The sequence below is a fragment of the Trachymyrmex cornetzi genome, unplaced genomic scaffold, assembly GCF_001594075.2.
Source record: "Trachymyrmex cornetzi isolate Tcor2-1 unplaced genomic scaffold, Tcor1.1 scaffold277, whole genome shotgun sequence".
In the NCBI taxonomy this organism is placed as follows: Eukaryota; Metazoa; Arthropoda; class Insecta; order Hymenoptera; family Formicidae; genus Trachymyrmex; species Trachymyrmex cornetzi.
Genome location: NW_017297449.1, coordinates 63003 through 78070, shown reverse-complemented (window position 1 = coordinate 78070; position 15068 = coordinate 63003). Strand labels below are relative to the sequence as shown.

Genomic DNA, 15068 nt, shown 5'->3' with positions numbered 1-15068 from the left:
CCGCAGCAGTTCAGCAGTTGGCCGGCGTGGCTCGTACCAGTAGGAGGGAAAATTTGTGTTATTCGTCCATTCGCAGTTTCGCACGTTGTTGAACTTTGATTTACGTCCTCGTGCGTCTTACATTCAATCGTGATCAGTTACGTGAAAGTGTTTCATGCTTTGTTAAATCGCGTCTTGCAAGAACTCGAGCAGTCGTGCGATTAGCGTACACGTACACTTACGTAAGTACGATCCGATGACTTGGACAGATCGAATCTTTCGTTATAGGTAACGCGCGCAAGTAGCGCGTATATCGAAATGCAAATTTCTATCGTTTTGCTTAACGCCGCGCACTTTTTCACACGATCAATCGTTGCGTTTTGCAGATAGTTGCAGCCCTGCAAACTGTTGCGCGTATTTATACAATTATATATATATATATATATATATCCACGCCTGTGGGCTTAATATTAACATAAATTCACGTTTGCGATAACATAGTAAAAAAGCGGTTCGCGCGACTCTTGCGATAGAAGTGCGACAACGTACAATAATCGTTGCAAGTCACTATGTTATCGTCATACCTAAAAATTGCCAATGAGATAATATGACAAACTCGACAAATTTTTAAGCGAATTACACGCGTTTTATTAGTTTTATTTGTTTGGTTCTCTATGAAATAATGCGCCGCGAATCCTTGGCCCGTCTTGTTCGTAATAAAATTATTAATGACTTATATATCTCTGTATATCTGCTCACGCGATGGAATCCATCAAGAGCGATATTTCCGAATATTTTCCCGATCACGACGACCTGTATCGAGATTGCGAGTTACAATGAGATTCTATTTTCGGACGGCTCGCGCGTTATTGAAGCTCCTCTCTGGGGCTTCTTTAAGAGAGAAACGGTATAGTTAATACACTAACTTTGATTTTTGATTAAAAATTGCAACGATGTGATAACAAATTTTACGGCTTTTTAGAAGCCTGTGGCAAAAGCAATCGATGCAGCTGTCTTAATGATGGCTTAGCACGAAATGCATATTCATGATATATAGCGCGTCATATATGCATCAGCGATGAAGAAACGTTAATAGCATTACATTTATTTCGATTTTATTGCAACTTATAAGATAGAAAACTTTAGAGAAAAATAAAATCTTTGAGTGTCAAATATTGACGTTCATCAGAGATAACATTATCAATGCACGTCTATAAAATATAAACAATACGAGAAATACGATTTCGCAGTACAGCAGTTTCGTGGAAACTATAGGTAAATCGATTTTTCCGCGAGAAAGTATTCCGATTGTATCTTTATCTTTATTGTCAATTTTTCAAACGGCCGTTTCGCGAGTTGTATATAATAAATAGAGATACAGAACGTAGTCTTAGTTTTCTAAGACTGCAATTATAGTTTATCTATTGTAACAAAAGAAAAATTTCTCGGGATATATCACGTATGATAACTATAATGTTCTTGAGAAAAGAGCGATCGTGGGGTTCATGACATAATTCCCTGTTAAATTTCCCAAGATCTAAAAATATCTTTGGTGAAATAGAGCGGCCGCGCGTTCTGAATCGGAGCCAGAAAATCGCTGCGTTTTCACTCAAGGCGTGATTATCTCACTTTTCTCACTTTTAATAAAAACTTTCCAAGTTTTCTTCATCCTTTCGACTTTCCTTAGCCATTTGGACCTTGCACCGATGACCGCATGATGCACATTGCACACTCATGTTCTTCACTCGTGTCGAATTTAATCGTCTTGTATCTCTTTTCCATATTTAGAAATAAAATTCTTCTCAAATTATTCTTGCGAGCAACGATATTGTAATATTACTTTACTCGAATATATTATATACATATTTTTTAGATTATGCATTTCACCTTTTATATATATATATACGAGTACATATATTATAAGAATTAAAACTAATTTCTAAGTGTCGAAAAAATTGAGAGAAAGGCTCAGTAAAACACACACATACACTCAAAAGAGATAAATTCATTACATACGGATATTTATTTATCACCGAGTCTCTATATGTGTTTTTTAATTCCAACATGTCGATGACGGTTCTGGTGACGGAACCGATGAAAAAGAGATAAGTTGCATTGTCGTCCATGCGAGTTCAGTTGCACGGTACGATGAGTCATCGGCCAAATTTAACTTAGACATCGCGTATCAATTATACACAGCTGGTAATTAAACGAAACGTCGATCGTAATCATCAATTCCATTTCGTTATTATAATCTAAACAACAATTTGCTGCCAACTTAATATAAACTTATCAGCGCATAAGAAATTATCTCGCGTTTACCAATAATATACAGCGGATATATCAGCATTTTGTTATCTATTTATTTTAGCTATCCCGTTTCGAGGTGTCCGACAGGTAGATACTGCTTTTCGCACTTTTATCGAAATCAGCGATCGATTCCGCGTCATCATATGCTTTGATTAAACCACGTGCGAGAGCATTTGCTTGTATTAGCGAAATGCTTCTTGTCAACAGTGAGAGATTAGATTAAATCCTCTTTGCGCGCACAATCAAATTTGCTGAGTGGTGGATCTTTGAAATATAATTTTACTTGTTGCGTCCTGAAGCTCCAAAATGTATCGTACAGCGATAAATTACAATCGGAATACAATTTATCGGAGCGTATTTGGCAAATGACATACAAAGAAAAAAATGTCGCATATACTTTTTTTGCGAAAGGAGCTATAGCTTCCAACTATTTAGTACCTTCTTATTATGTACTTTATGTTAGCGACATGCTCCACTCGTTTCTCACAGATGTGTACTATGTTGCATTGTAGAACGGCCAGTACATAAGCAACGGGAAAACGACGTGTGTTAACTCGATATACAAGGAGATCTTTTTTCAACGCTCACGTGCTTTGATGAATTGCGAACACTCGTGTATCATATTCGTATAGTTACATCATAATCGACGATTAATCGATTGCGACGTCCATAATAATAATCTTCCTACAAATTTATATAGGTATCCCCGTCTCCTTATTCCATCTTCTAACAAGTTTCAAGTTGATTTTATCATAATTCAGGATTGAAAGTTCAATTAATGGTTTTTAAGTCGTAAATAATGAAAATTCTATTTTCTATTAAATTTAAATAGTTTCTATTTACAGATAGATTCGCAAAATGTGCAGATTAATTAATATCAAATTAATATATTAATTAATATCAAATCAATATTAATTAATAATATCAAAGAAAGCCATCGTACATGCGCGGTACATGAGCCGTGCATTAAATTAAATATTTCGAGATATTTAATTTTATAATGCACGGCTCATGTACGATGACCTTCCTTGATATTGTTGCTAGGGAAACGTCAATTCCAAATTCCAAATTAGTTAAAGAGAATTCAAAGGTGAAAGGTCTGGGACACCTTGTATTATAGCTGACTCGCGCCAGACGATCATACGAGACGATTCTAATCACTATTGAATAATCACGTGTCTTATATGTATAATAAAAAGTTCACTTAGATTAATATATTCTAAAACAATTACAAGATTCGTATTTATTTAGACAAGTATTTAGACAGGTATATTTGAGAGAGTACGTTCTACAACGCGATTTATTGTTCGTCAACATTAAGCTTTTTACGCGGCAACTATTAATTTGATTAAAAAAAAGAAAAAAATACGTTCGATTGATTAATTTTTTGTTTTTCTTTATCTTGCAAAATATATTTTTTTACTTACTGTATTTCTGCATCTTACATTTATATTGTTAATAATACGAAGACTTTTGCATTTGTGAACGTGATCGTGTGTGAGACGAAGTATTAACATAAAACCTTCGAGCATGCTTTGCATTTTGTCGTGCGTTGCTCATCACTCGTCGCAAAATGGAATATATGTATATACGAATCGTATTCGAAACTTACTCACAATCGAACAATTTCGAATCGCGATGCAGTGCACGAATTGAACAAAACGGAGCGCGAGCGCGGTGAACTAATTGAGCTAATTGCATTTGTTAGACACTATTTGTACGTGCCGATTCATGCGATGCATTTTAGTCCGATGCATGCGTACATATTCGTGGCGTTCCTTGCGCGTCACAAAGCCTATCAAGAACATTAAGATTTTTTAAACGTCAACTTTTTTTATTCCGCGCGTTTAAAAAGTCTTTAAATTACTCGGAAAATCTTGGCGAATTTTGAAATATGATACATAATTTTCAAATATTATAATCGTGTATGTATCTGTATATTAAAATAAATTTAAAAGAAAAGTTGTATTTTTAATTGAAGACTCTAGGGAAAAAATTAAATTAATCTATCGCGCTACGCAATCGAAAAAACGAGAGGCGCAGCTTGCACACGCAGCAACATTATGCAAACGACATGCATACAGTTGCGCATTGTAATCCAGCAGACGTTAGAAGATGTCTTGTTAACCGGGTTAGCGTGACGCGAGAGTGTTTACAGCTTTTTATTGTCATTGGGTTAACAAATTAATCCATCCTCAACTCAGCGGTAGTATCGACCGTTCATCGGTTCTATTAGGTCGGGTCATTCAATTTGAACCGAGCAATTGTCATAACGATGAATACACGCACGCATATCCAGCAATTATATCGCTCCAAATCGCTTTCCTCTCATCCATCGCTTAGCTCTGATCAAACCGATCACGATAACTCATCAATGTAGTAATTAATCGCGAACGTTTTGACAAACTTCATCGTTTTCGCATGATTTGAGCGGGGACATATTATTACCATTATCTTAATTACATTTATCTAGTGAGTACAGATACGAGAGAAAAAGACATATAAAAGTCAAAACAACTTTGTTAAATTTTCTGTGCGTCAAGATATACAATGTATTCTTAATAATAAACCTTAGAATGTGAAATTATTCGAGAAACACAACAAAATTATATGAGTCAAGATACCAAAAACCTTATAAATACTCTATGTTACTAATTTATTTTTAATTTACATTTATCTAATGATTGATATATATTAATTATAATTTTATTGCACGTTTTGTTTTAAATACTTTGATAATTATACACAATTTGTCTCTTAAATTTTTTGCGTACGCCGATTTATAAGTATATAAAGATTTTTATGCAAATTCTTAATATAGATTATTTTCATGAAATTAGCTTGCAGGATTGCGGCAGTAGCTATGACAAGAAATCGATGACCTGTACGTGAAACGTTCCTAGACATTTCGCTTAATATCTTTCTTGACGATCGAAATTTGACGGATGAACCATGTCGTCGTCGAGGCCCAGGCGACCTAGCGTATCGATCTATGATTATCCGGAACATCTGAATCCGTTCAACGATGACACGACAAATTCTCAGTCACAAGTGCATCATGAGGGTAAATCATCGAAAGATTCCAAGCACAAATTCTGGACGTTCGGCAAAAGCCGAAAGAAAAGATCAAACAGCTTCTCAATCAAATCGACTTGGTGAGTATATTTTCAAACAAGTATTCTTAGTCGTACAATTTCTTTGTAAAGTGCTAATAAAATATATACAGTGATAGCGTGAAATTTTAATTTATAATTTTTACAAAGAAAATAAACATAACACTTTATATTATGAATGAATAATTACAGCGTCTCGATATTATGAAATATAATACACAGTACTACAATAAAAGAGTCATGGTACATTTTTTCAGCAAATCATTTCTCGCACTTTCGCATTATTTACGTGATTACAAAAATACTTTCATCAAAATTAAATTAAGTTCCAGTCTGATTAGCAATCAGAATAGCCAAACTAATCAGAGCTGTGCAAAGAAATCAAAGAATTTGCGCTGCGAACATTGTTATTGAATCGAAAGTTGAATTAACACGTATTGCAAGTACGTACAATAACGAATATAAGTGTGCTTCAAATTATCTGCCGTGATCGTCGACAAAGTGGAAGTGATATTAAGTGGAATGAGCATCATGAACATAATCAATGTTTTTAACTACATATGTAGGAAGGCATTGCTATTCATCACATACGTGGCGTTTTAAGACATTCAACCAAAAAAAAAAAAATTTTTATATTAGCAGAAATCGCTAAATCTTAGAGGATTTTATTCTTATATACGGCCTCAAGAGGAATCTTCTGAAATCAAGAGGAAAATATGCTAAGCACAATATTCTTACAGTTAGAATACTTTTGTTTTGCATCTGCAGTAAAAATCTTGCTGTTCCTAATATAATTTACTCGTAAGAGGGCACTCCGCTTTCAGTAAATATATTCCTCTTCATACAAGAGGAAAACTGTTAGAATAATCTCCAATACATTTTTCATAAATAGTCCAGTGTATTGGAAGAGGAATACTCTTTCTGTAAAAGTTTCTGCTTAGAATATGAGGTTACCGGAAATTTCACTTTACAATTAGATTTTTTTTTGGGTGTTCGTCTTTTTTTTGTAATTTTTTCGCGATAAGTTTATAATGTTTATATGAATTTTTCGCTAAAGGCTCGACATTCAATTCGAGCGTATCTATAGCGATAGATATAAAAAAAATATGTTTGTGAAACAAGTATCACTGGATATACACGACATTCCTTGAACATTTTCATGATTATTTTTAAATTTGCAACGTAATACCGTAATTCAATTCCGATTTGGATCCTTAATCGACGCAATCGGCGAAAATTTACAGAACGTTGGTGACGTAGTACATTAAATTTTCTATACGTATGTCTCAAGTATGTCAAATGATAAACCGCGCAATCCCATCATCTTCGCGTATGCGTAAATGCCACATAGATCCGTTAAGATGCAAAACGCGCAACGTGATTATTATTGTCGCCTACTGCAAAATCAGAGCGTTCCTTAGATAAATAATATATTATATTTTAATTTTATTAAGCGATTATAATTTTAACATATAACGTAATCTTAGTGTATGCAATTTAAATATCATCCATTTTTCTTTTTTTCTTTATTATAATTTAATAAAATAATAATATAGTTAATATGACAATCAATTCAATATCGATGCTTGTGTTTAGGAATGGATTGTTCGGAAAACGCAAAGAAACTTCAGAATCGGAAAAGAGGTCGACGATTACAACAGGTTTGTCTATTTGAGTTAATTGCACTTTCAGCTCTTATAAAACGCTAATTTCAATTACAAGATAAAAATATTTAAATTAATTAATGCGTTAAAAAGTGTATGATTTTAATAATAAATGCAGAATTTATTTTTCAAACTGTTATAAATGTACGTTTTTAAGGGATTTAATTTATTTCACAATTATATATTTTTTTTCCATGTAGTTTAATATAATTATAATTAATAATAAAAACTTGTAAAATAAAATGCAACTTACCACATATTGTAGTTTCGACTACGTACAAAAGAGAGCCTTACGACAGCAAACCGACAGTACCTTCGGGATTGTCTAAAGATCAACAGGAATTTGATGAAGCCTTAGGAACCTTGACAAGGAGAAGGAAATACACTTTCGACGATAATACCTCGAGATATAGCTCGAATTTAACGGTAAACGGGGATCCTGCTAGGATCTACGATGCAAATCCTCAAAATACTACAACTTCTATCATGAGCGTCGATCTCACTCCGAAACCACCAGCCAGAAGGTAAACTGTGCACGATTAAAAACTGTAGCTATATTTCAAACTCTGTTGATCCATATTTTAGAATAGAATAATAGAATAATTTTATAATATCTAAATTTAAAAGATGTCCGGAGAAATATTTCTTTTATGAACAAAATTAAATTTTCAATATTTTTTTTCCAGATTTGGACAGGTGAGCCCAAGACCGACGGACAAGATACCATCCTTGGATTTCGAAAATAAGCAATCCAAACAAAATGGTAGTGTTAATTGTCCCGATAAATCGGAAGAAATCCCGATTCCACCAATGTAAGATCCTCAATATATATATTTTACTTTTCATAGATATTCTGACAGTTGCAATAATTCGAAACTTTAGTTGCGGTAAACGATAAAATAAAATTCTTTTCGATAATATGTAAAATAATTCCTTGTCATAAAACGTTAAATACAAAAACAAATACCTATTTTTACTTGAGATAAAAGATTTTGCTTTTACAATACTCACAATTTTTTTTCCTAGGCGAAGATTCGGCAATAGATCATCACAAAGGTTGAATGGAATCACGTTGGATGCTGAAGAAGATTCGACCAATCGATCCACTAATATTAGCCTGAGAGATGAGAACGAAAATATGCCCGAGGATTACGTTTTCAAGAGATTCAGTCAGGACGCTGTGAGAAAATCGAATTTGTCCATCAACAGCTGTATCTCCGTTACCAGTACGACAAGCGCGTACGGTCGCAAAAAACGGAGAGCACCGCAACCGCCAAAGCAGAAGGAACATTTGGATACCCCTCTGGTATAATTATGTGGATGACATCGATGATATTTCAAAAATGAGCGTAATAAATACAACTTACGTAATAATTATGTTTTCGCAGGAAGGTTATCAATCTACAGCGGAAGCCAATAAAACAGAATCCATACCAGAAACGAGTAAACTTGAACTCCGAATAACCGAGCCGATCGATATCGTCAGGATCACAAAAAATAACAATGAAATGAAAAGTTATGAAGAATTGAACGAGACATCGCCGCGGAAAAAAGAAGAGCAAACCGAATTACATCCGAAAATTACGGAGAACATGACTGACAACACTTTGAAGAATAATGATAGGAAAAATGAAACATGTGATATTTCTAAAGACTACGAGTATGAGAAGAAAGAAAGGAAGGATTCTTCAAAAGAAAAAATAATACCTAATTCTAATGAAAGATCAGAGAAAACTGAATCTGAAATGAGAATAACTGAGAAATCAAATAAGGAGGACACAAATATCATTGCTGACGATCCTATCGAAAAAGATTCCATAGATATAGAGTATAGGAGAACATCTCAAGAAAAGATCGAAATTATCAAGGATGTCGAACAAAAATCTGATGAAGTTTGTCTGAGAAAAAAAGATTCGTCTAGCACGTTATTACGAAGCGACAGTTTTTCCGTAAAAGAGGAAATTGAGAAGATTGAAAAACAGATTAAAGCATTAGAAAATAAAAACGCATCTGAAGGACAAGAAAATACCGACGATACATGTTACGATGATTCGATAACGAGTACTAGATTATCTATCGAAGCAAATCGTCGGCACTTTTTCGAAAATATGGTAGACGGACCATCTGGTCCAATTAAGTTGGAATTTAAGAAATTACCACGTGAGCAAAAGGACATACATGTGGTGAGATTAACGGATGCACCAATACCAATCGCAGCGTCTCGTGACCCAGTAAAGGTGATCGAACTGCACATCTCCGAACCGATCAGGCATAAACCCGAGCTCTTGGATGAAATAAATCCCATACCGAAACCCAGAAGACACAGTGCGCTTAGTCTAAGAGACACAACTGAATCTAGATCAAAAGATGAAAGTAAAAGCTTAAAAGATGATGATAAGAGAGGAAAATCCTTCTAAAATTTTTAAGTTTCGTCCATATCTTTAGATTATACTTGTAGTCCATATTTTCCTAATGAAATTTTGTTGTTTCCGTGATTTCTATTGAAAGCATAATTGCGTTTAGGAATTTCGAAAATCTATTGTATTTTATATGAATTATTATTCAAAGACTGTAAGTACATTCTATATTATGTGTCTTCGTTTTCTTATTAGAGTGCAGTGATTTCATACTAACGCGTCGAATATACTTTTCTGCAAAAATATTTGCTGCAGAGAGAATCTAGCATTTCTATTACATTACATAATTACAGTGATAATTATGCATTATCTCATTTATGTATTATTTCATTTCTGATATTTTACTGTAATACTTACCTATTACTTTCATTATTTATTAATATAAAATATTATAAAATAAAGCATAAATTGTCATAGAACTATCTTGTGATAAAAATATATAATCCTACTTTAAATCTAAAATTTATAAAAGTATACAGAAAATAGGAAGTGACAAGAGCAAAAGTACATTTCTTGCTTTTCAAAAATATGTCACAAGTTATTTATTATAAAAATATTTTCGTTCATATTTCTGTAATTCGAAGAAATCGAATAAAAATGACGTTTAACAACGTTTATTTTTAATGCCTATTCGCTTCTGTTTATATTTTATAAATCTCATTAGATTTGCGTTTACAGTCGATACTACTACCGTGCCATCTTGTAAATGTTTTTTCTGCTGATGCATCTGTAAAACAATTATATCAAAAAAATCAATATATTAGATATTTGATATAATAAATAAGAAATAATATATTTGTAAAATAATATGTACCTTGCTTTTGAAATGTGGCATTATGGATAGCAATCGCGGGACTAATTTGATATCTGTTGCTAAATGGTCAGTCTCATCCTCTGCATATATATCCATTAATGCATCTATAGATTCTGCTATAACCCACACTCGAGTTTCAGTTTTAGAGATGTCCAATAAAAACATGGAAACAAACTGTCAGAAGTAAATAATTGATATACTTGGATAGAAAATCCAAAGAAACACAAAAATAAAAGTTACCTTTATCGCTTCGTAATTCTTTGAATCTTTTGAATTATTTTTACTCAACATGATCTGTACTAAATTGCAGAGCATTCTTATCATATTGACATGAACATTTATACTGACACATTGTTGTAAGTCATTTAACATCAGCTGAATATCGTTACAAGTTAACTGATTTAATTCGACGACATTCGCTTGTTCTTGGACTAAACGTTGAAGAATAGCTCTCATGGCAGCAGTACTTGCTTCTGCAAGTTCAACATCCTTCTTGATGATCTGCTTAAACTCTGTTGAAATATCTATCCATTTTCTGGATACAGAATATGCAAAATTAATAAAAACCAATAAAATTATAATAGAAAAGAAATACTTATTATTATTCAAAGAATTTGACAATAATCTACCTAAATAAATTATCAACTCCACCAAAAACATCAACCTCTATATTGGGTAATAAATTGTTTAAACATAAATAAGCTGTGCACTGAATGTTGTAAAATTGCTTCAATGTAGCTTTTCCTTCTTCAGTTTGATCTAATATTTCCTGGTTATTTTTATCTACCACAAATTTAGTCTTATCCCAAATTTTATCAATTAAGCTACAAGTGTTTATGACTTCAACTAGCTCCACTGGAAATGTTGACATTGTTTTCAAATCTTCATTCATAGAATCATCATCCAAACATTCAGACTCAAGCTCCATTGTTTCAAAATCATCAGTATCAGAATCGATTTCATTGTCCTCACATTCAAAACATAAATTTGCTAAAATCTGTAAAGCTTGTTCTTGCATTTCCAATATCTTTCTGTTTTCTTGTACCTTTTTTCTTTTATCGTTTGAAGAAGCATTGCTTTCATGTGGTAGGATAGACGTTAAGCAAGACAAAATTTGTCTATGATCGATCGCAAGTACATCAGATAGTATAGACAACACTTTACGAAAAACATGTATCCGGTTGTTATCAGTATAATTACTGATATTGATTAATACATCAGCTACACAAGTTTTCAGGAATAATATTTTGGAAGCGATCTTATCGTCTACTTTTAAATCCAATAGACTAGACAAAAGTGATTCGCTCTGTTTAATTTTATTAATGGCGGCATCATTCTCATCAGACAAGCAAATCAGGGATTGTGTAACGATCGTGACAATCTCTAGTCCATAAACGTCAATATTTAAAAACTTTATCAAAAGTGATACCAAATCTTCGTCATTAACACGTTTAATTGCACTCTCATTATTCGCGCATAATATCCGTAATAAACTAACTGCTTGAACAAAAGTCACTTTTTTGCCTCTAACTTCTTCTGATTTCCAATCTGAATAGTACTGTAGATAGAAAATTTATTTAACTTTTAAGTATTGTTACAAATTGTTATAATCAATTTCAATTCACTTTATATATTAAGAAATATATGTTATATATAGATATTATGTGGGATGTCATATGGCTCCGTGCGAGAGCGACAGACTTGTAACTAACAGGTCGCGAGTTCAAGTCCCGCATCCTGTTATATATGAGAAAAATTTCCATAATCCATATTAGCTTAAGTCTGTATCACACTATTCATTGGAGAGATGAGAATTGGGAATTGAAGATTAGAATTCAACCAATCAGATTGAAACGAATTAAAATTAAAATTATTTAACTGGTTGAATTTTAATCTCTAATTCACACTCTTCAGCCCCCAATGCTTAGTGTGACATGGATCTTTTAGTAGAAGTTATAAAGGAACTCTTTAGATCTAGGTGACTAACTAGATTCAGATATACAAGAACCGATATGATCCTACTCATCTTTTCCATTACTACTACTACTACTACTACTACTGCTACTAGATATGATAATTATTCAGAATACCTCCCTCACCTCCGATTTCGATAAAACTAGGCTCATTCGACGCGTTTTTGCATGAAACGAAAGAATCTGGCAGAAAAAAGTGTCGCTCTGCCTCGCGAACCGAGATATTTAGCGTTAAAGTAGACGACTATGGAGGTTAGGAAATCTGTCATTATACCGACTATGTGTAATAAATTAAACGTATGTAGTAGTGCTTAGACAGTGTCCGCTTGGAATATTTGTAACCCATGTAGACAGTGGGATGTATAGACAGTAATGCTTGCGTAGCCGCCCCGAACCCAAGCATTACTGTCTATACATCCCACTGTCTACATGGGTTACAAATATTCCAAGCGGACACTGTCTAAGCACTATTACATACGTTTAATTTATTACACATAGACCGCGGTCCGATACACACTCACAACGCTTAAAAATCATTTCATCCTTATTGTTTGTCAAATGTTAAACGAAGACAAACAATGCTCATGAGCGTTGTCAGCATGATTCGGACCACGGCCATAGTCGGTATGACAGATTTCCTAACCTCCATAGTCGTCAACTTTAACGCTAAATATCTCGGTTCGCGAGGCAGAGCGACTCTTTTTTCTGCCACATTCTTTCGTTTCATGCAAAAACGCGTCGAATGAGCCTAATTTTATCGAAATCGGAGGTGAGGGAGGTATTCTGAATAATTACCCTAGATATTATATAATATGTATGAATAAACAATATAAATGTTTTATACCTGTCTCAATAATATAGTAAGAGGAGTTATAATATCATCTTTGACTAAATCATTGCACACTTCTTCTCTACCATTTTCAGCAATTTCCCGTAAGGTATGTGCTGTATTCATTCGTATAGCGGCGTTATGATCCAATAACAATGGACCAATTATTTTTGCAATTCCATCCTTAGCGATTTGCTTCACCATAGAAGAGTCACAAGACATTGAGGCCAATATTTGCAGAGCAGATAATTTTTCTTCAAGATTACATGACCGAATCTAGATAGAGAAAAAAAATTAAGAAGAGACAAATCTTTTTGATATATCTTGTTAATTCTTATTAATTTCATTAACTTAATTTTATTAAATAACGTATAATTGATACGCATATTGCGCGCATCGATAAAACTCGTTACTCACATCATTGTAAACGTCCTGCAAAATCTTCTCCCTGTCTCCTTCCCCAAGTTCCTCATTTAATTCCTTATCGAACTCCTGAACGGATTGTAATCCAGTGGGATTTTCTTTGTGAAGTTTTCGCCGGTGCGGTTTCTGCTTACCCATCACCGTAAATAATTGCGGATATTTGAAAAATAATCAAATATATTCAAGTTTAAATCAATATCTCAAAGAGGTTGGACAAGTGCACATGTTGATCCAAATCTGTCCAAATCATCTGACACCTTTAGTTAATTTCGCAAAACTCATAATTAAGCCACTGCATCATCAATAATGAATAATATACGTTTCTGTATTATCAACAAAACATTTATATATTGATGATAATGCAGTGCACGACTTAATAACGATAACAACGCCACTGATAGATACGGTATATACTACACTATCTAAGGGCCTGCGCACAATAGAGGAACAAGAATTAGATAATAGATATTAAGATTTCAACCTATCAGAAACCGTGTATTCCGATGTAATCAGTTTCTGATAGGTTAAAATCTTAATATCTAATTCCTGTTCTTCTATTGTGCTCAGGCCCTAATGCAAACATGTTTTTTATCGAATGATGATTAAAAGATCGCATCGAATCACGTTGTATGGTAGTTCCGATATATTTATTGTTATACATTGTATTGAAAATTATCTAAAATTAGCATTCATTTGTCATCATTTAATAGCGTTTTCTCTTGGCTGCACTATCGTCCACTAGTGCAACACTCAGACAGTGTACCGTGTTTCCATGGTTGGTGCCGGTGGTAAGCGAACTCATTCAGTGTACCATGTTTCCGTGGCTACGGTGTAGTGCAAATTTTATGCACGAAGTGAGATTTTGCTATACCGTCTCAATAGGTCTATTTTTTGTGGCTGAACTAGTGTACACTTTTGGAACTTAAAGTGAGATAGATATACGTTTGATATTTGTTTAAAGCGAGAAAGAGAGTTCTAGAACAGTCTAGTGCAGGAACAGAAAACAGACCAAATGAGACCGTGTAGAACCAGTGTGATATTTAAAATTTGAAAATAAAAGTCAAGCGGGAACAGGGTTTTAGCATAATAATGATACAGTGTATGGTGTGCACCACTCTAGTGTAGTGTAGCAGGCACTATAGCTGAGTGTAAGGGTATATCCACACAAACTTGCATAGCCGCATAAACATATACATAAAGAAAATTATCCAATTGTAGTTCTCTTTTAAAGTCGTACATAAAATGTGGTTGGATAATTTTCTTTATGCATACGTTTATGCGGCTGTGCAAGTTTGTGTGGATATACCTTAACGCTTAAGCGGGGAGCACAGACTCTTGCATAACGCATAACACACATTCCATAAGAAAATAAACCAATCAAAGTTCTTTATTTCCTTCCTTTCCACGAAATAAAGGACTCTGATTGGTTGATTTTCTTATGCCTTATGTTTTAAGGCCCGTCTACAATACACGGAGTAAGAAGTAAGAGTAAGAAATTGACCAATCACAGTCGAATGTGAGAAGAATAATCGACTGTGATTGGTCA

General features: G+C 33.7%; 3 protein-coding genes across 6 annotated transcripts in view; 2 read left to right on the top strand and 1 right to left on the bottom strand.

Annotated features, from left to right (window-relative positions):
• Window positions 1-9764, top strand: part of LOC108762133 (uncharacterized) — a 14995-nt gene extending 5231 nt beyond the window's left edge. Inside the window, exons 1-7 of one of the 3 annotated variants that reach the window (XM_018508962.1) lie at window positions 12-221; window positions 5130-5444; window positions 6999-7063; window positions 7332-7590; window positions 7753-7878; window positions 8093-8372; window positions 8455-9764. In XM_018508962.1, coding sequence (XP_018364464.1) covers window positions 5242-5444; window positions 6999-7063; window positions 7332-7590; window positions 7753-7878; window positions 8093-8372; window positions 8455-9483 — 1962 coding nt within the window. In that variant the 5' untranslated portion in view covers window positions 12-221; window positions 5130-5241 and the 3' untranslated portion in view covers window positions 9484-9764. Of the gene's footprint in view, window positions 1-11; window positions 222-2967; window positions 2990-5129; window positions 5445-6998; window positions 7064-7331; window positions 7591-7752; window positions 7879-8092; window positions 8373-8454 lie in introns of those variants that run through there. The other 2 variants (XM_018508963.1, XM_018508964.1) reach the window with 2 other exon arrangements.
• Window positions 9765-9979: 215 nt separating this feature from the next.
• On the bottom strand, window positions 9980-13911 carry LOC108762134 (HEAT repeat-containing protein 3). Of its 2 annotated transcripts, XM_018508965.1 has the most exons (6): window positions 13517-13911; window positions 13115-13375; window positions 10927-11855; window positions 10538-10832; window positions 10298-10471; window positions 9980-10210 (listed from the first exon to the last, which is right to left on the bottom strand). In XM_018508965.1, the coding sequence occupies exons 1-6, from the start codon at window positions 13658-13660 to the stop codon at window positions 10088-10090; spliced, it is 1926 nt and encodes a 641-aa protein (XP_018364467.1). In that variant the 5' UTR covers window positions 13661-13911; the 3' UTR covers window positions 9980-10087. The 2 variants fall into 2 exon arrangements, with proteins under 2 accessions (XP_018364467.1, XP_018364468.1); XM_018508966.1 differs by lacking the exons at window positions 13115-13375; window positions 13517-13911 and adding an exon at window positions 12397-12428 and having other exon boundaries at window positions 9981-10210.
• Window positions 13912-14206: 295 nt separating this feature from the next.
• Window positions 14207-15068, top strand: part of LOC108762135 (activating signal cointegrator 1) — a 3418-nt gene continuing 2556 nt past the window's right edge. Inside the window, exon 1 of the mRNA XM_018508967.1 lies at window positions 14207-14227. The gene's annotated coding sequence lies outside the window, so the exon portion shown is untranslated. The remainder of the gene's footprint in view (window positions 14228-15068) is intronic.